General features: G+C 39.2%; 1 protein-coding gene across 1 annotated transcript; it reads right to left on the bottom strand.

The window, feature by feature from the left end:
• Positions 1–328: 328 nt before the first annotated feature.
• On the bottom strand, positions 329–25,570 carry kdm4aa (lysine (K)-specific demethylase 4A, genome duplicate a). The gene is made up of 23 exons (XM_072683964.1): positions 25,463–25,570; positions 24,231–24,382; positions 23,739–23,914; positions 23,020–23,134; positions 22,524–22,717; positions 22,155–22,204; positions 21,919–22,022; positions 21,446–21,583; positions 18,662–20,454; positions 16,515–16,669; positions 15,221–16,392; positions 14,718–14,885; positions 14,417–14,507; positions 13,897–14,078; positions 13,428–13,617; positions 8,895–8,971; positions 7,477–7,532; positions 7,249–7,357; positions 6,632–6,820; positions 5,509–5,679; positions 4,537–4,656; positions 2,556–2,648; positions 329–2,446 (listed from the first exon to the last, which is right to left on the bottom strand). The coding sequence occupies exons 2-23, from the start codon at positions 24,366–24,368 to the stop codon at positions 2,309–2,311; spliced, it is 5,619 nt and encodes a 1,872-aa protein (XP_072540065.1). The 5' UTR covers positions 24,369–24,382; positions 25,463–25,570; the 3' UTR covers positions 329–2,308.

The raw sequence follows: 25,570 nt of genomic DNA, 5'->3' as shown, positions 1-25,570 counted from the left end.
ATTCAGGGAGTAAAAGTATCAGTATGAGCACTAATTGTGTTGTGTTACATCAGCTAATTGACAGCTGGTCAACAGGTGTTGGCGAGCACTGTGCTGAGGGATGGGACCTTAAGAGTCTAGATCTCTGTCATAGATGTACATGCAGTAGAATTATTTATACCACTAGTGATTATTGTTATTATTGTTATTATATAATTTGTCATTTTTCTCAATTTTTAAAAACAGCAATAAGCCATTGAAAGCCTTGTGATTTAAAGGGTTAAACCCCCTTAAAACCACTTTTTGCAACTTATTGCTTTGCTGAAAGAAAACTCACCAAAACACTGGGTAGGCCCACATCATTTTACTGACACACACTGAAGATCTTTACAAAAGACATGAATCAAAGTCTCAGAGCCTCTGCATTCATGAAGCGCCGTGTGGATGAAGGCTCAGGTTTCTTTAAGAAAAGCTGGAAAACATAAGGCAGCCCAAACGCACTGGCACCTTAATGTCATTAAATTAACTACATACAACTCTATCTCACAGTATATGAACATTAAACACTTATTATAAAACAAAGCAATAAAATAAGCTTCTTAATAAAAAACATTTCCTTTTATAAGTCTTTTTTTTTTAAGTGGTGATATAGCTCTCTTCCTTTTGAGCAAAAGAGAGGGACTTTTAAATATCCACAAGGCTGTCAACTACATGGCCCTATCAGACACAGACTGCACATCGTACACAGGCAAGCAAAGGGCGTTGAAAGGCCATCTTTAGCCTCCATGAGTGAGTGTATGCGTGGCTGTATCTGGAACTTGGCTACTGCAAGTACAGCTCGGAAGTGCAAAAATAGCTTATTTAAAGCATGGGGATTCGGTAAGATCTGCAACAGCAGAAAGTTGTTATTTTAGATATATATGAAAGAAAAGAAAAAAGTACACACAACAGGATTCAGATCAGAGTGCAAGGCGGAAAGCTTTGAACACGTTAATGAAAGAGCTGAGAGGACTGGGGAAAAAATCCGTGGCATTTTTTTTAAAAACAGGTTTATCCCTACATACACCTTTCAGTCGAAACAGAAACCACATCATCCACCCAGAGCCTTGTACAGCACTGTAACTCACAATTATATTGCAAAAGGCTACTTTCATGAAGCACCATCTAATAAATATGCTGATTTAAAAAAAAAAAAAAAAGCGCCTCCAGAAATACAAAAATGCTAAATTCATTATGTACCAAATAGTCTACAATATCCAGGAATGCAATTGTACAACTGATGACAGTGTAGATCTAAAAAAGGAGGCATTGGTATTAATAAAATGGCAAGGGGTCCTCCATTCTGTAAAATATGGGTAGAAATAGCACCCTGAACACGAAGAAAATAAATTAATGAAACGTGAATGATTTTTTAAAAAAATGGAGTAAATCAATTTAATGCAAACTCCACTGAATAATGCTTATGAGTTAAAGGAGAATTCCACTGGCTTTCCAATTTCATGCATACTTCAGTCATTGTGATGTGAGAAGTTGCTGGAACAGTCATTCAGAGTAATTCGGTCTAAACTGGTAAATTTGGATTTCTTTCCAGTGGCGTTGACAGGAACCAAAGGTTGCAATTTAGGTACTATCTGGCCTTACAGCGCCCTGCATACGCATCCTTGTTATGAATGGGTATTGACAACTGTAAAACAGGCATCTGAGACAGGCATCTAGCACCATATTTGTTACCATGTAATGTCTTAACTTTCTGTGATGTCTTTTTTGTGAGTATTATAGTCTTCAGATATCTGGTTCCCACCACCACTACTGGGAAAAATGCTGTACGTTTGGCTAGAATGAAGCATTTCACATCAAACGCCCCTAAATGACTTGGTTTACATCTTAACAACTTAATTAGGCAGACAGTTCTGAGGGAAAACCAAATATCAGTGAAATCCCCCTTTAAGGCCTATAAAAATCGGTATGTATAAGTGGATCTTAAAAGTAAGTAAACCACATCCTTCTTGCATGGACGTGGTACAAGTGTGGGTATTCCTAAAAATGCCTTTAAGAAAACAGGAAGCTTTTCAGAAATCAGAAAATGGCAGCATTGTTGGACCGTGTGATATAGAAACAGTTTGTGTAGAAGAACATGAGAAAGAAGAAGAAAGTCTTACTTAATGAGTTGAAGTGGGAGTGTGACGGGACTGTGTGTGTGTGTGTGTGTGTGTGTGTGTGTGTGTGTGTGTGTGTGTGTGTGTGTGTGTGTGTGTGTGTGTGTGTGTGTGTTTATATGGAACTGCATCAGTGCTGGTGGTATGAAAAAGGCGGCGTGGCTTTCTTCTGGCTACTCCATGATGGCTCTGTAGATGACCGGCTCAATGTAATCTCCCCGATACCTGGAGTTGATCACTCGCTGCCTTTTGCTGTTCTGCACCTTCTTCTCGCCGAACATTCCATCGAAGCGCATGTCTGAGGCTTTTGACTGGAGAATGCACAAACGCAAACACAGAAACAGCAAATGCAGCTGAAATGTCAGCTTCTGCTTTCAGTTTACAGTAAAACACAGATATGTATGTGCATGTGTGTCTCACCAGTCTGGACTTCACTCTCTTTGGCAGCTCTTCGTCTAATGTGTACACGTCGTCCCGCTTGGCTGTGAGCTGTGATCCATCCTCAAACTCCACCTGTACCGAGGTGTTTAACAGTTAGAACCTACCTTAGTGCTGTATACTGCAGCAGGCAAGCAGAAGCAGTTCCATGACCTGAGCTAAGCTGTTTAGCTACCTATTGTACAGATTGCAGAAGGTGAAATCAAGCGATTTGGAACACTTCTAAATATGTTGAGTCTTTTTCTGACCCTGTGTGTGTCATTCAAAGCTAGAGTAACTTCCCCAGTCTGGCCTTAAAGGGCGACACTTGCAGCTTGATTTACTGAAATCCACATAAAAGAGTTGAGTTGTATAACTTTACATCCTGTAACTCACTTGAAGCTTAGGTGTAACAGCATCTTTATTAAAACCTTTATTAAAAGTTTATGAAACCAATCAAAACACAGGTAACCCAACATGGATCATCTTGAAGGACTGATTTCACTACATGTACAAAAATAAAAAAAAAAAAAAAGGACTGGACAGTTGATTGTCATAATTCTTTTTCAGTGGCACACCAATCATTTTCCATATAATAACAGTTGTGATTAAAACTGTAAAACTGAAGTAAAACTGAAGTAGAACTAGAATTTAACTCTGTAAAGTCAGTCGAGGAGTTACTTCAATTTAAAGCAGCATTACGTAACATTTTGACCTAAAAGTAACAGCTTAAAAACCATGTTGACGCTTGTACCGGGATGAATAGCATCTCTACCATTGCTACTCTGGGTGGGAACACTGTTACTGGACTATGTTAACTTGGGCAGAGCTGCATGAGATCGTGTAACCAGAGTTATATTTGTGTAAAATCCTGTCATATGAATCTACCACCTCAGTCCACATGCTTCTTTTACTGTCAGTGCTGGTTCTGTATCTCTCAGCTAGTCCAGAAATGCATGTGTAAAGCACGTCCTTACAATGAATTACATTCCTAAAGCAAAGAGCACAAATTCTTGCATACGGCTGCTTGAATGTTTCTACAACCATCTATTTTAATTGATGCTAGCAGTAGTTTAAACAGCACTTAGATTGTGCCAGCAAGACGTCTTCTTTCTTAGCACACTGTCGCGGTGTTGCTCCATAATTTTAAACAAATCAGACATTCCTTTGAGATCCATGGAATGAAAATAATTATAGAAGAGATGAAGTCAATAAACTTGTTTTGCTTTTAGGGCAGGATGAGCAAGGTGTCAAGCACAAATGTAATGACTGCTTATATACATATAGTATAGTAAAGAATCACAGATAGATATTTGCAGCAAATATAAATAATGATAATGTAAATAAATCAAATATAGATGACTTTATACATATAAATAATAAAAATACACTCTGATCATTCAACTAGTAGAGAAATTTCATTTTAACCATTCCAGCCCACAACATGGCACTAGCTGCACGAAAGTTTCATAAAATAAAGTTTAAATAAAGTCGTGAAAATTGTTTATATGCATTAGAAAATGAAATGGAAGATATTCTAATTTAAAAAATGGGCAGCATTCAGTCTTATGCAATAATTTAAGCACCAAAGTAAAACAATACATCCTTATGCATTAACATCATTCAGAAAAAAAACAAAAAAAAACCCAAATGAATTTAATAATATAATTTGTACAGGGCACTATGCGTGTGCCTCTGTGGAGGATGGGAACTTTCAGAACACAAGTAATTTAAACAAACTTTGTTCTGTAAGACTTTATATGAATGCTATATCTCTACAGATAAATATTCCTGCTTTTATAAAGCCAGAAGGGGGTTGCCTCTAATGCACTCACTTATTAAAGCACAGATGGAGATTAGACAAGACATCAGATTAGAGTGCAGTCAGCTGCCTCATGGACTGGTTACAGAGGTAAACACGCTCCATTCCTCCCCTCTTTCTGTACTCCACTCTACTAACTGTGTTGTGGCTGGTGCACTCTACCTGGTACATTTGGGTGACGTGAGCTGCCACAAACTTGGCTCCATAGATGAGTCCATCAGTCCACCGTACCTGCACCACCTCTCCGGAAGGTGGAGGACCGAGCTGGCTGCAGTCACGGCTCTACATGCACCCACAACACAGACGCAAAACCAGTGATTAGAAAGAGATATAATATTTTTCAAAGACTGTTATTGAAAACACACAAAAACAAACAAAATACGACCAAACATTTTACTGAAAACTATTTTTTAAAAATCGACACAACACATGGCATTCTAAAGGACATCAAATCACGTCTGTCATTTTCAAACTGAGGCCTAGGAATGATGTCATGTGCATCCGACTTCAACTAAACCATGGTCATATCAGAAGCTGAACGTTCTCAAAAAAAAAAAAAAAAAAAATGATGTAACCGCACATTCTGTATATGTGCCAGCTACATAACCACATCCTTTTACTGAGTCAACTCAACACATTGACACCCTACAGAAAAATTAAAAAAAAATTACCAAGTCTAATTTAAAAGAAGGAATGTTATACTGAGGTTCTGGGAGGTAAAACCTCATGCTGGTTTAGCAAATAACGACAGACAAGCATGTGATCAGTGTGATCGGCAAATGAATGCTAATCAACACAGGTGTTGGTGTGTTTCAGTTACAGACTGGGTAGGAAGCAGGAGCTGGGGAAAGCATGTTAAATAAAGTAGCAAGTTAGATTAAATAGTGGAGTTAAAACGGATCGTCCCATCACATTTAAAGCTTAGCAAGGAGGTTGGACGCATAGGAAGGCATTCTTTTTATCGTGTTAAGTGACGTAAACATATTGCTAATTGGTCCTTTGGCCGATCTGACGTCACATAGGCCAAAATGAGTCCCGCCCAACTTAAACACAATCGAAGAGAACTACAGGAAAAAAAGTGTGTGCTGTTTTTTTTGGCACAAAATATCACCCATGCCCCTTAAGTCCACTTACCACAATGTCCTCAGGGAAGAGGTTGTCACTGAAGGAGCCATCATCAAAGTTGACCTCGTAAAATGTCTCTTTGGAAAGTTGAACCACATCGCACTGATAGTAACGGCCATTTTTGTGCTTGCAGATCACTTTCTGGCCCACATTGAGTTCCCTCATGGCCTCTTTGTTCCGCTGAGGGAGAGAGATATTATGTTCATTTACACGAACACCCATATCAAATAACCCTGAGTAAGCAATAGTAGATATCACACTACAAAGACCAGAGTAGGTACACCGGGGGAGACTTCAAGATTTCTGGTACTTCTGTTTTAAGTGTTGTGATATAAACAGTATGCATATACATACATATGTTACATATACATGTTTTTACATGACATATCTTCAAAGGCTTCGTTTATCTGTTTTAGTACAAGTTAGCATGACTTAAAACACAACAGAGTGCACAGAGTCTCAAATAAGATCTAGTACAACCCAAATTAAAGCACTGATTAATTGTTTTGTTACTAAATGCTAACAGTAAACATGTTGTATGAAACATTACTACGAACTATACATCTCTTAATCAAAGAATTACTCAGTAAAAATGTTAGGTCATCTGTCCATGACCTGAAGTGCAGTTGGGTCATGTAACAGGACAATGACCAAAAGTCTGCTCACAAAAATATTAACTTTTGGAATCATCTAAAACAACGTACTAGTCTAAACTATGAAGGAATCTGGTGGAAGAAAATTCATCTATGGCATTGTAAGACACATTAATTAAATAAGTAAACGGATACAGAAAATATTTGGTTGCAGTTTTTGCTGCTGGGAAGGGCACTTAATCACGATTTTGAAAGGAAGGTACAATCACTTTTTCACATGGGAAGATTGGGGGTTAAATATCTTTTCTTAATAAATACATTACTACCACAGTGCATTCTGTTTGCTCAGGGTCCTTTTTATGAATGATTAGGTTAAGTATATGATGTCATTGTGTGTTTAAAATGTACACAAATGCAGGAATTTAAACAGGGGCCAAACATAATTTTATTGCACCACACATAGTTTGTATGGATGTTTAGTGTGGAATAGACATAGAATTAAAAATGTGGAAGGACCCATGTCTCTGGAGGCTGTTTACCTCTAAATGCACAGGCCCCTTGTGACGACAACAGGTGACGTAAACAACAAAGGGCCAGTCGTCTGGGTGCATGAGGACGCCTGCAGCCTGGGCGCAGGTGGGGTGGTATGATGTGGGACAGCGGCCGTGAGAACACTGCACACAGCAACCCGACGGCTTCTTCATCCTCCTCTTACAGTAATAACATTTCTGTCAAATAAACAATTAATAACAATAGGCAGTTACACAATCACTCTCATGCAACACAGAGCAGTGTCCTTAACTGCCTTGTCAAGTGTCTTAGAGCAGGTGTCCACAAGGTATGGGAATTTGTGCTATATGAATAATCATAATGTTTATGCTATGATGTTAATGTTTATGTATGTAGATGTTGCTAGCTAACTTCTTAGTATTTTTTAATACATAACAGAAACAAAAGCACATATCTGTAACATATCTACTGGGACAGGAGAAAGTACAGTTGGTTTCCACTGCAATTTGTCGCTTCATCTACAGGCACATGCCATCTATAACGAATCTTCTTTCTCGGATGAACATTTCTGATGTGACCTTTGAACATCTATGTATTTGCATTTTTTCACATGCAGGGGTTTCTATGAGAAGCAGGTATTCGTTACCAGTTTGAATCTCTGTAAAGGAATTCCACTCAGGTCTACCGGGGATCTCTCGGCAATATTCACAAAACGTGCCTCTAGCACTGCCACTGCGCACAGCACATGCACCCACCTGAAAGAAAAAAAAATGTGACTCACAGAATCTGAGAAAAAAAACCCAGAAGCTGAAATGCTGATGAGCTGCAGGTTGGTTGAAAGGCCAGTGGCTGCTCTGCATGACCTCACACTCACTTGTCATTGTTAGCTCTGTGTAAGGCTCCGCCTCTTAACGAGCACAGGCAACAACTCTGTAAAAAAAGAGGAGATAGCAATGTGACACATATACACTGCAAAGACAAAGCAGTGTACACTGTGTGAGATTTGTGATTGCAAAGTTTGATATTACACTACTACTCAAGTGATTTTTTTTAAACAGAGGAGGTTGTGCTGTGTGTTTTGTTGGAATTTGATTGGCCTTTTGGTTCAGACTAAAAAATCTGGATAACCCCTAAAGTCACCCATATTTTCCCCAAAGGTCACAGCAAGTAAATGCCAGCACAGCACCACGAGACACACTAAATATCAACAAAATAGAAGAAAAATCTCACCAGTATTTGCTTCAATTATAGAAACTCCAAAGTCAAAACTAATGGAGCTTCAAAAGAGCTTGCAAATGTTGTCATTGTGTATCTGTTATATTCTTCAACTGTGTATGGAACATGGATAAAGCATAATGTGAGATGAAATCTCTGGTCTAAATGATCTCTGGCTCCAGCTGAATGTGTGTATGCAACAAGGGATTAAAAACATTAAATAAATGCTCAACGGTTCTCTTCGAGGAGTCTCTCATTCACTGTCTTTTAATAAAAAAACACCAATGGTTATCCATGAAGGATAATACAATGTGGGTGGGTAATACAATGTTATGTTACTTTTCCAAGCATTTTTTTTACTTTTCCAATTTTCACAGATTGTCTGTCTACCTGGATTTAACAGTGAAACAACAAATAAAAACTCTGTGCTCTTACATGTTATTTTAAAGGTGCACAAATGCTTTTATGTCTGTTTCAAACCCAAGAAAAATAAAATGTCACATACTGTGCATCACGTAAAAGTCCTCAAGTATATAATAATACATACTTGCTTATGTTGCCAAATTAGCCACCCCTAAATCTGAATGTGTCTAGTCAGATTATCTGGACCTGAGAATATGTGTATTTTCACATGTCTACTATAATGGAACCATTAACATTTGGACATTTAAATATTAACATTTACATAATAGACAAATGGTTCAGTCAGTCATGCTAAACTTGCTAACAACTACTGAAAGCAAGTGGTCACCGGTTAGCATTACTAAAATAACATCATGCCACTACTTTAGCATTGTTACTATGTATTATTAAACTATTCCACATTATTACTGAGGCACTGCATATTTTTGTTGCATAATTTTGAAACCTTTTGTTTATTTATTTATTTTTTGTTTCGTCACTAGCACTTAAGGTCATGCACCATATTATCATGGCTGTGATGTGACCATTTTTGCCAACTACAAACTAAATTGTCCCGATTTCTGTCAGGCAAAGTATTTATAATGAACTTCAAAGACATTCTGCAGCATACGGACCTCAGATTTCATGTGTGAGTTTATCTGTTACATGACTAACCTCCGTCAAGGCATTGGCTTTACAGCGAGCACATTTCCAGTCTTTGGTGACTCTCTCAGGTGGCACACCATAGCAGCCTAATCAAAACAAAACCAAAGAAAAAGAATAATTATGAGAATAATCACACCCTGCACTGCACCCAAACAGCACATTCTCAGGACTGTATGTAAGTTTGTATATTATTCACATATTGTCTGTAGTGTGGAACTACTTCAAAGTGGAAAACCCATCTGCAGTTCTAGTGTTTTAACGACAAGAAACCTATAACCTTCACTATAGACATGGGCATGTAAAAGAGTTTGCTAGAGGGAAAAAAATCTTTTTACTGGGCATTTATGACACCATAAAGTAGCCATTTAACATTTTCCATAAGTCGTCAAATAAAAAAGAAAAAGATTTAGATATTAAAAATTCCACTGCTGCATTTTAAAGTACAGTGATGTTTACAGTGAAGTTTGTGAACCATTTGAAACGTTCTACATTTCTGCATAAATTCATCAGATTTTCACAAGTGCTAAAAGTAGATTAAAACAAAATGAGAAAGAAATATCAGATGTGGTCATCCAATCCAGGAAAATCCAATCCAATATTACAAATCTATGAGTGGCAAAAATAAGGATTAGCAGATCATCTGAAGGTGAAATTAGAGTCAGGTGTTTTCAGGAGTGAGTGGCTGCCTGGTTTTGTTTAAAGAACAGAGATCTATCAAAGTATCATCTTTACAACACATGTTTGTGGAAGTGTATCATGCCACAAACAAACGAGATTTCTGTGGACCTCAGAAAAAGAGTTGATGCTAATCAGGTTGGAAAAAACATGTTTAAACATTTTTAATTGTTTACAAAATGAGAAAATTCAAGACCCTCCCCAGAAGTACTTGACCAACAAAGATCACACAAGGTGTGTAATAGTCCACAGCTTCACAAAGGAACCCACGTAACTTCTAAGCTACAGTGGGGCCAAAAAGTATTTAGTCAGTCACTGATTGGGCAAGTTCTTCTACTTAGAAAGATGAGAGAGGTCTAATTTTCATCATGAGTACACTTCAACTATGAGAGACAAAAGAGGAAAATAAATCCAGGAAATCACATTGTAGGATTTTTAAATAATTTATTTGTAAATCATGGTGGAAAATAAGTATTTGATCACCCACAAACAAGCAGGATGTCTGGCTCTTATAGACCTGTAACTTCTTTAAGAAGCTCTTCTGTCCTCCACTCGTTACCCGTCACCTGTCTACAGCCTCAAACTGTCACTCCAAACTTAACCATGGCCAAGACCAAAAAGCTGTCGAAGGACACCAGGAAGAAAATTGTAGACCTGAATAATAGTGAATAAATCAACTGTGTCCTCCAAAAATGGAGGACATACAAGACCATTCATAATCTCCCTCGAACTGGGACCCCACGCAAGATCTCAGAACTACACAGAGGGACCGGATGAATGACCTGCAGAGAGCTGGGACCAAAGTAACAAAGGCTACCATCAGTAACACACTACGCCGAGAGGAACTGCAGTGCCAGACGTGTCCCCCTGCTTAAGTCAGCACGTGTCCAGACCCGTCTGAAGTTTGCCAGAGAGAATATAGATGATCCAGAAGAGGATTGGGAGAATATCATGTGGTCAGATGAAACCAAAATAGACCTTTTTGGGAAAAACTCAACTCGTCGTGTTTGGCAGAATAAGAATGCTGAGTTAAATCCCAGGAACACCATACCTACTGTGAAGCATGGGGGTGGAAACATCATGCTTTGGGGCTGTTTTTCTGCAAAGGGGACAGGACGACTGATCCGTGTTAAGAGAAGAATGAACAGGGGCATGTATCATGAGATTTTAGGCCAAAACCTCCTTGCATCAGTGAGAACACTGAAGATGGAACGTGGATGGGTCTTCCAGCATGACAATGATCCTAAACACACCGCTCGGGCAACGAAGGAGTGGCTCTGTAAAAAGCATTTCAAGGTCCTGGAGTGGCCTAGCCAGTACACTGACCTCAACCTCATAAAACATTTGTGGAGGGAGTTGAAAGTCTGTGTTGCCTGCCGACAGCCAAAAACATCACTGCTCTAGAGGAGATCTGCATGGAGGAATGGGCCAAAATACCAGCTACAGGATGTGCCAACCTTGTGAAGACTTACAGGAAACATTTGACCTCATTTTGGTTCTCATAGTTTAAGTGTACATATGATACGACTTTCTTATCTTCCTACGTATGAGAACTTGCACAATCAGTGGCTAACTAAATACTTTTTGGCCCCACTGTAACTAAAGGCCTTTCTCACATTGGCTAATGTTAATATTCATAAGTCCACCATCAGAAAAACACTGAACAACAGTTGGTGTGCATGGCAGGGTTTTAAAGAGAAAGCTGCAGCTCTCAAAAAAAAAACACTGCTGCCCGGCTGCAGTTTGCTAAAGATCACACTGATTTTTTGTGGCCGGATGAGACCAAAATAGACTCTTCTGATTTAAATGAGAAGCATTATGGATTATATATGGATATATATGCATTCTCGCATAAAAACCAGTTTGGCGTTATTGATGGAAAAATTAATTCTGAATTATAATAGCAAATTCCAAAGATAAAAAAGGTCAGGACATCTGCCTGTAATCTAAATCTCAAGAGAATATGGACCATGCAGCAAGACAATGACCCCAAGTTGTTCAACCAAGAATAATTGCATAAGAATAAAGATGTTTTGGAATGGATGGGTCAAAGTCCTGACCATAATCCAATAGAAATGTTGTGAAAGGACCTGAAGCAAGCAGTTAATATGTAGAAACCCACCAGCGTAACTAAGTTGATGTGCAGGACTAATCGACAGTTACTGAAAACGTTTAGTTGCAGTTATTGCTGCACAAGTGGGTCCCATCCAATAGTGAAAGCTAAGGTTTACATACTTTTGCCACTCTGTCACAGATCTGAAATATTGGATCATTTTCCTCAATAAATAAATAAAATATAAATAAAATAGAATATAAATAAAAAAAAAGTCTGATATTTTTGTCAAATTAGTGTCAGCTCTGTGTAAGGTATCAAATTGTAATATTGGATATTAAACACACTAAAAATGGCTATTTCAAACAACAAAAAAGTATGCTAAAAACACTAAATGGTGTATTGTGTATTACTATATGTAACATACAAAAACTGTCTATTAAAACTTCATTTTAGTACTAACTGGCAATACATCTTATCTAAATTACATGCCTATTTTATCCATGACCCCCAGAAGAACTCAGAAATCAGACACTGATACTCAGCATTAAGTAATTCAGATTGAATTGGGAAGAAGTAAAACTGGACTGGGACAAATCTCATAAAAAGGATGGCTGCCTCATGATGTATCAACCAAAGAGTGGTGGATTGTTTGTTCAAATCTCTTAATTTGTCATGATGTTCAATAAAATATGTCCTAATTCTTTAGCTTTTTTTTTTTTTTTTAAATAACAGACAAACTGGTGTATTGTTTTATTGTCTGTATTCCCCAACTATGCAACTAGTTCAGTTTGGACCTTCAGTCTTTGATGACTCTCAGGAACCACACACCCAGCAGCCTAGCAAAACACACACTTGTATGCAAACCATCAAAAGGTTCTCCCGCCCTTTCATTATGAAGGTGCCAAAACTTCAGGTTTCCTCTTATTTACTTTAAGGCAGCCACACCCATGCTGACTGCACATTGTGTGAATGTGCAATGAGATGTAAATCCTGACAGTTAACCAGAGCTGGTAGATTGTAAATGGGAATTTAACATAGTTTAAGTTATTGCCATTGTCTGCTGTGCATATTTGAATGAAGATCCTGTATAATTACACGTGTGGTGGTGCATTCATCATTCAAACAGAGTATGCGGTGCTGGATTGGCCAGTTATTGTTTAAGATGGTATAGTGTGATATCAATCAACACAATGTAATACAGCTTTTTGTTGTTGCACACAGTTTTTTAGATGAAGTACAATTACATCCCTGTAGAATGTTCTGGTAAGAAAGAACACGCCGCCGCTGTAATGTTGGTTTCTGCTTTGTCCTGAGCCTGTTTGTGCCGCCAATATTTTCAAGCCCCTACTAAAACTTGCATATGGCGAGTGCTGTTTCTGGGTGGGACTCTGTAAAGTTTAACCCATAGGCATCTATAGTAATTTAAACATGAAATACTATGCTTGCATACACGCCTGGGTCAGAACTTCAAATGTGAGCTCTAAAGACTGGTGTTGACAGGTAGTCAAATCTGTGCTACACAAAAAACTTCAAGAGTCAAGAGTTTCAGTGCTGGTAGGGCAGGTATTGGAATGACAGCTAGCTGGAACTGAAAGTGCCCTTCTAGCTGGCAGTGATCTGGTGTCAGGTCTAGTTTTTCTACACCATTTCCCACTTCTGAGAAGCAGAACAGATGGTAAAAGAAACTGCAAACAGCCTCACAAATCCTGACCAATCACAGGTTAGCCTTTTTTAATGTCTGCATGAAGAGACCTAAGAAATATGAGCCAAGAAATATGTGAAACATGGTAGGAAGTGAGAGTGCTACTCACTGGTGTGTACACGAACACAGCACTGAGAGCAGCTGATTAGCAGGCTAGTGCCGTCCTGCTCCAGGTGAGGTGTGGACAGGTGGAGTTCTGCATTTTCTTCTGTGGTCGTGCTGAAACACATCTCAGGGATCATCGGCTTCGTCCGCATCTGACCTCCAGCCCTGACTACTTCAATATTGCCACCTTCAGACTGGAGACAAGACATACATATCCTAAGACTGTGTAAAAGGTGTACAACTAACTCATGTAGTGTGAGGAACTGTTCCACAACCTTCCACAACCTGCATGTGGAAGATGAATAGCCTAATGCACTGAAAATTCATGGAAAGAGTTTGTTAGTAAAAGCTTACAATCCTCTGGCTGTCTAAAAGCAACTATTGCTACATAGCAATACAGCAATGCTGTAACTTTACACATGTTTTAGTACCACACACTCCAAGTCTACACTCTGTGAGGCAGTGCTGTGTACCCGCAGGTATGTCTGGAAGAGCATGCAGACAGCGCAATATGGCGGCTGGAGACCCATCTCTCTGTTATACTCCCTCTCCCTCTCTTCATTATACGGCCTGTTCTGCCACAGCTGAGTTAGAGGCTTTGCCCACGTTTCACCCTCTAACCAGTCTTCTTCGAATCCAGCCTGGTCCTGTAGCTCTGCACACACACACACACACACACACACACACACTTAATCCACAGCACTATCAAAATGTCAAAGCAGGATTATATTTGAATATAGAGTGAAAGGTTTTGCCTGTGATGACAAACGCATGCTGGTATTTTTATTAATCTTTTTAATGATTTAGATTTGTTCGTAGTTTATTAAATATCTACCTGAAGGGTGGATTTTAAACCTTTACAAAAACACCACACCTTGAATATAAATATGACTTAATTTTGATTTGATATACTTTTTGATTACATTTTTTTCTTTGCAGTTTAGAGCGCACACACACACAACCAATCATTATGTTAGTTGGAAAATACCTCACCTTCATCACTGATGCTATCCTTCATTAGAGGATGGTGCCTAGGCAGCTTCACCAGACTGTTCAGAGCAGTTTCAGAGTCTTCTTCTGCCATCTGCTGGACAATCATCATTACTTCACACAGGATGACTGAAATATATTTTTTTCTAAGCTTACCAAATATAACTGATATTAATCAGGTTGGTTGTACTGACGAACTGAGGTTGTGCTGTATCAGAGCTATAATAAATAATACTTAATAATATGGCAAGTGATTCCAAACTTTGAAATGGTAGTATAGAAATACCAGAAAAAAAATTGTAACCTGGCTGTCCTCCAGTGTTTCGGTGTCTGTGTCGCTGTCTCTCAGCTGTTCTCTGCTGTGTGTGTCCATGTCGCTGTAGTCTCCTTTAGCATAGCTGTGGACATGCAGCACCTCGGCAGGACTAAGAGTCCGCTGGAAGAGACGCTGAGCTGAATGTTCCTCACTGCCCTGCATTTACAAACAAGAATCATTGAGTTTTTATCAATTCTACCTCCGAGATTTTTTCTGCAGAAAAGTTGGAACAGAAAAAAATACACCAGCAAAACAGCAGTAATACATATAGCAAAGGTGAAAGAGTACAGTTTTCCCACCAAAATTCTTCAATCCTGTTTATTTTTTTACTTAATTAGATGGCAGACATTTTAGATGCAAAGCACCTTCTAAAACTGTGGTTCTCTCATTCTATCTTACTCACTCACTCAATTTATTAAAAACAGACTGGAAGAGAGAGCTATTAGCACTCAAGTAGCAGTTTAAAACCAGGTATGAAGGGGCAATCCTACCTGTGGGGACGCAAAGCCAGAATGACTCTCTCTGGATGTGGGCTCTGCTTTAGGGCTGTTTTTGCTGTGTTTGTGTGCAATATCACTGCGGTGCCTGGTGTTGTTGGTGTGTTTAGCTCGAATGCTGAGGTCACTTGGGTCAGGCCTTGTGGTGATGTCGCCAGACTGAGGTTTAGCTGCGATTTTACTGGGCTTGGAGGTGATGGCACTACGTGTAGAAGTGATGACTTTAGGCTGACTGCTGGCATAAGCGGTTTTAGTTTTGACGTCATAACGTGGTGTTGCTATGCTGGACTGGGCGTTAGTGGGCTGAGAGGTGACGTCACTGACTGTGGAAGAAGAAGTGACATAAATGGACAGAGTGCTATGGTTTGGGTTCTCTAGGTCATCTGTGATGTCACTAGGCTGTAAGGCGATCATGTTACTTGTCTGGAAGGTGATTATTTCACTGGGATGAGGAGTGATGTCATTCGACTGACAGGTGATGTCACTTATGTGAGAGGTGACATCACTTGGATGGGAGGGGACGGTATTACTCAGTGGACAAATGACATCACTCTGCTGGGAGGCAATGGCGTCACTAAGCTTGGAGGTGATGTCACTCTGCTGAGAGGTGATGATGTTACTTGTCTGGGAGGTGACATCACTTGGCTCCGAGGTGATTACGTCATTCGACTGGGAGATGATGTCACATGGCTGAGAAGTGACATCCCTTAACTGTGAGGTGTTGATATCACTTGTCTGAGAGGAGATACCACTCTGAGAGGTGATGGTGCTGCTTGACTGGGAGGTTAAAATGTCTGTTGAGTGGATAGCGATGTCACACAGCTGTGAGGAGATGTTATTACTTGACTGAAAGTTGACATTGGCGATGTCCCTTGACTGGGCGGTGATAACGTTACTTGTCTTAGCATTTATGTCACACGACTGATGAGTGATGAGGTCACTTGGCTGGTAGGTGACTGCAGTGGACTGAGAAATGCTATGGCTTGGATTATTGGTAACGTCATCAAGCTGTGTGGCATCACTAGGCTTAGAAGGAATGAGGTTGAGTGTTGGCGGTGTGGTGACATCTTCTAATGGACAGAGTGACGTCTCTGGGTGAGAATTAAGGTGGTCTGGCTTTTGTAAAGGAGTGTTGATCTTCATCCTCTCATCATCTTCTCTTTCATCTGTTCAGTACATATAGCACCAGTCAAAAGTTTTTAAACAACTAATTGAATGCATGCTTTTCATAACCAACTATACTATTAAACCAATTACATTTAAATAGGCAACAACAGCAATAACTCACGCAAGTCCAGCTGTTGTTTTTCTTCCTTTGCTTCAGGTTGGTATAGCCGGGCTCTCTTCCACTGCACCTGCTCGTCAACCTCAGCTAAACCAGAACCAGATTGAGCACCAGCACATGTTCCTCTCTGGCGCTTCCTTCCTTTGTGCTTATCGCTTCTGACAAAAAAAAAAAAAAAGAAAAGAAAAAAAAAAAGAAAGTAAAAAATAGTTTAATAATTTGCATATCCATACACTGTATAAAGAAGACAAAAAATACGCCAAGACAAGGTAATCATAATCTACACTATATGTCAAATGTTTATTTACACCTGCTCCTCCAGAGTTGATGTTGAGATCAAGGGTAATGTTAGGCCTTACACTAGATTTTGGAACATTGGTGTGACGATTTGATGGCATTCGGCCATGAGAATACTAGTGAGGTCAGGTACTAATAATGTGCGATCAGTTATAGATGAAAAATGCCACCCAAACTTAACCCGGAAGTATTTACTGTAGCTCCAGCACTCTAAACAAGTCGGTTCCATTGCTCAACAGCCCACTGCGGCTATTTGTCCATTACAGTGGAATTAAAAAGTTTGGGCACCCCTGATAATTTTGATGATTTTTCTTTATAAATCATTGGCTGTTTGGATCAGAGCAGAGCAGAGATTTTTTTCAGTTTCCACTGTGAGGAACATTGAGGTAATGGAAGACCACAGGCACAGTTGTGGTTAAGGCCCGAAGTGGAAGGCCAAGTATATTTTAGATAGGCAGAGGCGAAGGATGGTGAGAACAGTCAGTCAACCCACAGACCAGCTCCAAAGACCTACAACATCATCTTGCTGCAGATGGAGTCACTGTGCATCGTTCAACTATTCAGCGCACTTTGCACAAGGAGAGGCTGTATGGGAGAGTAATGCAGAGAGAAGCCTTTTCTGCGCACACGCCACAAACAGAGTTGCTGGAGGTATGCTAAAGCACATTTGGACAAGCCAGCTTCATTTTGGAATAAGACGCTGTGGACCGATGAAACTGAAATTGAGTTATTTGGACATAAGGGGCAGTATGCATGGCAGAAAGAGACACAGTATTCCAAGACAAACACTTGCTATCCACAGTAAAATTTGGTGGCGGTTCCATCATGCTGTGGGGCTGTGGCCAGTGCAGGTACTGGGAATCTTGTTAAAGTTGAGGGCTGCATGGATTCCAGTCAATATCAGCAGATTTTTGAGAACAATGTTCAAGAATCAGTGAGAAAGTTGAAGTTGCACTGGGGCAGGATACTTCAACAAGACAACGACCCTAAACACTGCTCAAAATCTACGAAGGCATTCATGTAGAGGAACAAGTACAACGTTCTGGAATAGCCATCTCAGTCCCCAGACCTGAATATTATTGGAAATCTGTGGTGTGATTTAAAGCAAGCTGTCCATGCTTGGAAACCATCAAACCTGACTGAACTGGAGATGTTTGGTAAAGAAGAATGGTCCAAAATACCTTCAACCAGAATCCAGACTCTCAATGGAAGCTATAGGATGGCTGTTATTTCTGCATTTATGCACCTGCCTAATTTCATTTAAATAATTATTGCACACTTTCTGTAAATCCTATAAACTTAATTTCACTTCTCGAATATTACTGTGTTCATCTGCTATATGACATATTTAACTGAAATTGCTGATCCGAACAACCAATGATTTAAGGAAAATGTTTAAAATGATTCCTGTACACTAATCTGGTGTGTATTTTAATTGGCAGGGAACTGAGAATATCCAATTTTATTGTTTGCACTTTTATCATTTTATAATTTCTTGTTGTTCCCAAAATGCCTGAAATATAGCATCTAAAAATACATTTTGGTCAGCTGATTGTGAAGTTCGCTCTACACTCACTTACTAATAAAGTTTACTAATACAGGGTCGGCCACCTATTGGAACCATTCCATTACAATTCGGGTTTAGATTGACATTATTGTCTCATGCAACATCTGCAGATTTCTCAGATTTCCCAGTCTACCACATGCCAGTGTGGATATCTAAGCTACCAGCATGATTTTAGGCCTGCCACTGATGACACATAATTGGCCAAATAGATACTTGCATGAATATGTAGGTGTACAGATGTTCCTAACAAAGTGATCGGGGAGTGTATATTGTTAGTGTTAGGTACCTTTTCTCATGAACTGTAGAGCTGCTAGGCTTTTCATTATTTCTGCTTTCCCCCTCCTCTTTTTCATGCTCCTCTGCACCTTCTCTCTCTTTCTCTTCTTTTACGGTCTCCATCTCTGCTGTGTCCATCTCTGCTCTTTCAGTTCCTGTCTCACCCTCTCCTTTTTCAGTTTCCATCTTTCCTTCCTCTTCATCTGTCTTTTCTCTCACCAACTCGCTGCTCACGCTCTCTTCGTTTTCTGTATTCACCTCTGAACTGGCCTCTTCCACCACTTCTGTAGTTCTCTCTTCTTTTTCATTCGACACTTTGTCTTCCATCTTCGCCTCTGCTGTGTCCATCTCTTGATTTCTTCTGTCATTCCTGACACTTTGTGTGTCCATATTTATTCTCGGGGTCTGTCTATTTTCATTCTCCATTTCTCCTTTAATATTCTCTTCCTTTACCATATTCACTTCAATCTCCTGCTTTTCTGGTTCTAGATCTCTTTGCTCTCTAGCTGTCTCTCTTTCAACCTCCATTTCTACTGCCTCTGTTTTCTCCATTTGTTCAGTCCCCATCTCCAACAGGTTTCTATCATCACCTTTCTTCTCTGTTACTCCATTTTCTTCTTTCTCAGCCTGTCTTGGTTCTGCCTCCGTTTTCTCCAGCTCTACGGCCTCTGTCTCTCCTTTTTCTGCCTCGGTCTCCTTCATTCCTTCACTCTCCATCTCTACAGCCTCTGTCTCCTTCATTCCTTCACTCTCCATCTCTACAGCCTCTGTCTCCTTCATTCCTTCACTGTCCATCTCCATGTCGTCTGTCTCTCCCTTTTCTGCCTCGGTTTTCTCCATTTCGGTAGTTTTTATTTCTACAGTGTTTTTATCTTCAGCTCCTGTCTCAGTTTCTCCACTCTCTTCATTCGTTGTCTCTTGTTTATCTTCTTTTTTCTCGTGTGTTTCTTTACTCTCTTCACTGTCTGTTTTATCGCCTTCTATCTTCTCTGCTTTTCTATTCTCTTCTCTCTCGATCATGCCTAGATCATCATCTTTCTTCTCTGCTTCTTCACTCACTTCTCTCTCGGTCACTCTTTTATCATCTTCTTTCCTCTCTGCTTCTTCACACTGTTCTCTCTCAGTCACTCTTCTGTCTCCTTCTTTCTTTTTGGTTTCTCCCCCCTCTTCTTTCTCCATCCCTCTTTTATCTTCTTCTTTCTTCTCTGTTTCTTCACTCTCTTCAGTTTCCATCATCGCTGTGTCTACCTCGTGAGTTTCGTCTTCTTTCCTTTCTGTCTCTCCACTCTCTGTTTCCATCCCTCTTTCCCTAATCTTTCCTTTTTCAGTCTGCATCTCACCTTCCGCCGCACTGGCTTTTTCGTTCTCTGCCTGTTCTACCTCTTTAGCTGCATTATCTGCTTTCTTCTCTGTATCAGCCTTTTCCGTCTCTTTCTCTCTGCTCGCTTTGGCCGTTTCCTCTTTCTTCTCTTTCTCTGCGCCTGTCGTTCCCATGTTTTTCTCGTCTCTCTTCTCATCAGCCTTTTTTGTGTCTTTCTCTTTTCTCTCTGCATCTGTTTTTTCTGCCCTATCTCTCCTATCCCTTTCTTCTTCTGCTCGATCAGTCGAGCTGCTGTTACTCAGCTCTCCTCTCTCTCCCTCCGTTTTTCCACCCTGCAGGAATTCAGCTGCCTCTGGTGTGGGTTTGGAGTGGTCGATGGGGGTATTGTCCTTCCCTGCTTTCCACAGTTTGTATCTCTCTGGCTGGAACTTTCGAACAAACAAATCCATGGAGATCTTCACCATGTCCTTACGGCACGAGCACTGAGAGATGGAGAGAAGACACCAAAACATCCTCAAACACTTAACAGAGCAAAGTGAGAAGGTGATAACTAAGACCAATCAACTAGGGTTTATTCATATCAAATGTAGTCAAGCGTATTAAATGTATTCACAGAGCGCTCATGTGCATGGAAGTACAACAAAGGGGGTAACTGCACCGAATATGCTTGACAAACAATAATACAAGTTACAATAAATAATATCAAGCGGGAATCCACAAACATATCAAGGTTTGTTTATGAAGGGTTTTGTTTAACAAGGTCTAGGCTGAAGAGCTTAGCAGTCAGCTAGCAGTCAGTTTTCTCCCCCCTCGACCTTTTGCAGGGCAAACATTGGGCCATCCTTGAAAACATGGTGTTGATGTACAATCCCTTTCTCTAAAGCAACATTATGTGGCATCTGTATTTCGAAATAACAGCTTCAAAACCATGGTGATGCTCCACTGACTTGTAATGAGGAGAACAGAGTCTCCATTAGGGCTGCCACTAACAACTACTTCTCTTACGAATTAACTATTTGATTAATTTCAATTAATCAATTCATTGATTAATCTAAATGATTCACTGTCCTCCAAAAAAAGTTAAACGGAGCTTTTCAATTTTTTTATTTTGACAAAACTGCAAATAAAGGTATTTACAAAATGTATGTGATCTATTGTATTTATGCCATTCCCTACACAAAGAAATGTGCTTAAAGAAATTAGATTTTGTTTATATCCAGTCAAGCTTAAAGTGCAAGAACACACACATGCACTGTCAATCAAAGTAAAAGCCCATTTTCTCTTTCAGTGTATTCACTGAAAATTCTAAGGTAGCAGGCAGACGCTTTGATAATTGATCCCTGCCAAAGGTCAATAAAGGCTGGTTCACATCTACTGCAGATGTGAGGCCAAAGTGATATAATTACAAATGAAAAATCAAAACATGGTCAGTCTGTGTGGTGACACCTTTCAGTTTTAAATGAAATCCCTTACTAATGCAGCCTGCTTGCCGTAGTCAATCCAGCGCTGGGTTGCAAAGTTGGTGGATTCAGCGCAGTTGAAACCATGATTGAATCCGGCATGATAGGCATACGGGAAAGTCACAATGAACTGACCTGCTTCCTGTGTGACCTGAGCAAAAACAGTGAAAGTTATATAAAGATTTAATCGTTTCAAAGATGCAATATTAAAATATAACACATTTAATATGTTCAGTTTCATCCCTTTCAAATCTAAAAAACATTATTTGTCAGAGAACGGTAAAGAAGCAAAGACTGTTAGTGTAGTTTACAAAAACTACAAATACTTCATGAAATGTTTATACAAAAGACAGATGCCATTTTCAAATGTAAGTTCAGATATTCGTGATGATATTTTACATGTAATGAGAGACAATGTAAGATTTGTACAGAATGTCATAATTGGTTGCATTTACTGCATCAGAAAGAACTTAAAGATAAACCAACCTTTTCAAGCGGGATGCCATACTTTCTGAGAATTGATGGAGAAATCAAGGTCATTTTGTGCCGTAAGAAAGCTTCACAACTTTGGGCACTGCCAGGGAAAAATCCTGCACACACAGATAAACAGATAACTGCAATGATCCCAGGAGAAACTGGAGTCAAACAATCAGACATTACTACACTCCAATAATCAATTTTTGTTAGCAGAGGCGAGTCATCGAACAGAGATTCATTCCTACCTTTAGCAAGCCGCTCCAATCTCTTCCCATTTTCTGGAGGCACAACATACCTACACAGTAATTTACAGAAACAGAGAAGACAGAATTCGGAAATGTAGCTGTTTGGCCATCAAAACACACTTGCCAAAAGGTATTAAAAAAGTAAGACCAGAATAGCAGCTTTACGACATGATATGGGGATTTTTAAAGATACAATTTAACTAAAATATAGATGATATCTGTATGATGATAAATAAATAATTATAAAACAAATACAAATAATATAGTAATAAATAAAAGGTTTGCATTGATTGCAAGGATCACAAGCAAAGTTAAATTACAACAAGGAATAATTATAATTAGGCGACTATTGGTGGATTATGGTGGTACCAAGATTTGGGTTCTCCGAAGTGCAGGTAGTTGATGCTGTAGAGATCCATGTCCTCCGTGTGCCAAGCAAATGTGCTCTTCCACATACCGAAATAAAGATATGGAGTGTTTACACCTTTAATCTTTATCCCACTCTCTCTCTCCACAGTGTCTAAAATGGTGTTCAGATGACCAATGTTCCATTCAGCCACATCCTGCACAGAATTGCAATGAGACACACATTAGCAGGTATATATGATACTTATAAGCCACTTTATAAGAAAAACCTCCCTTGCGTTTCCACCTTTTAACCAGCTGTTGTTTGTGCTTATATCACCATTAGAACAAATAAACACCTAAACATAAATACAGTAAAGCAAAATAACACTATATACCAATTCTATTTTAATTTATTTAGCAAAATTATTTATAATATAATAATTTGCTTCAGGTTGTTAATGGCTTGTGACAAGCAGAGATATACTTAAAAGATGAAGACGAATGATTATTGACTCACTGGATCATAGAGAGTTCCATTTACATCTGCTCCATACAGCGGAGGATTGAAGGTAAGCTTTTTCCAGTACTTTCTCTCCAGCTCTTCAAAGTCCACATATCTGGGATTGCAAAATCTGCAATGGGAGAGACAAAACACAAATTGCAATCTGTAAACTCTCTGAATGCCACCTACATATGATTGTCACAACACATGCATAAGCACTGATAATAATGCATTTAAAAAGCAATCCTTGTATATTAAAATATATGTGTAAATAAGGTGTCACATGCAGGAAATGACAACACTGTAGTGAGAAAAAAAAAGGCATATCAAGCGACATACATCCATCACTTTCGTTTAATTGGCTTTACGTTAAATACAAAGTAATTTACTTACGAAAACATCTTGCGTTATGTTGCGAATACAGACATAAGCTTTTTATACCTACTCAAGTGTTGCATTTTGTATGTGTTATTGGAAAGGCAATGAAAGACCTTATATATGCAACTTTCAAATAAAGTGTGACTGTAGTACTCAGAGTAGTTCAGAGTGAATGAACATGGGACAGTACATTGGTGATAAAGGACTACTGCATTACTGCAATGTTTCCCTGTGCTCACTTTTGCACAAAAAGTTGTTTATAGGACATGGAAATGTACTTTAAGTCCATGCTTGTAATTCCTATTCTATGAAGCACCTTTTATATATGTTTTTTGTATTTTTTTTGTAATACTCACTTGTCTGTGTTGGAAACTTTGCGGAACTCTCGAACGCTCATGGGCTTCTTCTGAATGTTGTACTGTGTGAAAAGCCCAGACTGACCAGTCACCACTTGTTGAATCGGAGCAGGAATAATCAGGTCATCGATGTCATCATATGTACGTCGGGGCTTCCAGTCTTTAGGAGGTATGATCTGCATCAGAAGACATTGACCATAAACCCAATTTCTCAAACAATGCAGGTTGACAAAGTACTATTATAGACATATAGACACACATGGGTAAATGCAGCATAAATTACTAGCTTTAGGATCAGTTTGATATTTTTAGAACATATTACAGTATCCATTTCCCTCCTAACTTTTAGCAAATCATAAAAAATGGCAGATATTTGCATTAGAAAACACTGGGTTACTGCACTAAAATGGCATTTACAGCCAGTTTATGGACAGACACAGTTTCTGAAAAAATGATGATTAGGTTGTTTCTACAGATTGGAGCAATGCTAACCTTTGCCACCCCTGCTCTGTGAGCCCCCTTTGACTCCATATAGGCGATGTAGCGGCTGAAGTCTTTAAACTCCTCCTTGGTTGGATGGAAGGTCATGATCCTGAAAACAGGATTCTGGGCTACTGAGTCTGATGCCATTCCTGCTACTGGGACTGATGCAAAAAGAGGGAGAGAGGAAGGAGATTTAGAATAACACAGCAGAAGACAGCAATCACACTATTAAAAACATTACTTGTTTCAGGTTGTTCTGTGGTATACACAAATCATCAGAGGTAGTTTCTTACAAAGAATTTGTAATATTTTACGTAATACAAAAGGTATATATGACACCCACGAACTTAACATGTACTTTTAACATTTTAACATGCAGACAACAGCAACTATGCTGAAAGAAGTATGGGTAATTATACTATACAAGATAATTACAATAATAAATAACATACAGAGCATTAAAGGTCTTTTTTAACTGAATATAATCTTACAGCAAATTAAGCACAGCATTATAAGGTATGACTTTAAGGTAAGACATCAGAGTTATACCTATGTTTAAACTAGCAACACACGCTCCAAAACTAGCGAGAATAAAAGTGCAGTCTAAGCGGTTTTATCGTAGGCAATTCTCCTGTTAGTGCTGATGGTCCATACTCGCAAAAACAGATGGTTTCAGTAGCTAAACATATAAAGCCTTAACACAGAGTGAATTCTGTATAATAACACGTGTATAATTTAATACTAAGATAAAACTACGCAGCCGGGTCTAAACTTGCTAGCTGAGTAAGTGTAAGAGCCAAAAAGCTAACTGACGTTAGCATGCTAATGTCGCTGTCTGAATAAGACCCGCCCGTGAGTCTGATTGGTCACAATGTCAGGCACCGTTTATTTCTGAGCTTCTCATTGGTGGACATTCATGTCCGTCAAAACGGGATCCAATCATGTTACAGTCCCTGATAAACACATCACGGTTAGCAGGCTGTTTTTAACAACAACAAACTTTGACTTCTGAGAACTGATTAAGTAGAAACTCGTAGATTATAATCCATTATCAGTTCAGTGTTATTAGACTTAATACAGCATTCTAAAATAACTTATAAGTAATAGAGAGTGATAAAGTTTGTTTCTGTTGTAGTTAGCCCGTTAGCACAACAGTGCAGCGCCTCAAATTCACAAACAGCTGCGCTGCGGTAGCGAAACTCTGCCTCTTTCTAAAGAAGAAAAAAGGAATAACGTCTTACGGGTTTCTGAGGTTTATCTGCAGACGAACTGTTTTAAAACTGTGCAGAAAAACGCGGCGCTTAGTGCGGGATTCAGCGCGGAGCGAAAAGATCCTCCATTATTGTGAC

This window comes from Salminus brasiliensis, chromosome 7 (genome assembly GCF_030463535.1).
Source record: "Salminus brasiliensis chromosome 7, fSalBra1.hap2, whole genome shotgun sequence".
Classification (NCBI taxonomy): Eukaryota; Metazoa; Chordata; class Actinopteri; order Characiformes; family Bryconidae; genus Salminus; species Salminus brasiliensis.
This window is presented reverse-complemented; position numbering and strand designations above follow the sequence as displayed.

Bases quoted from the DNA above. Each gene is read 5' to 3' on its own strand.
- kdm4aa (XM_072683964.1), bottom strand. From the start codon at position 24,368: ATGGCATCAGACTCAGTAGCCCAGAATCCTGTTTTCAGGATCATGACC. The intron at 22,023-22,154 runs GTAGGAATGAAT...CTGTGTGTGCAG, and splicing joins ATTGGAGCGGCTTGCTAAAG to GATTTTTCCCTGGCAGTGCC. The intron at 20,455-21,445 runs GTAAGGGATTTC...TCCATCTCTCAG, and splicing joins ACGGCAAGCAGGCTGCATTA to TGCTCGTGCCGTAAGGACAT.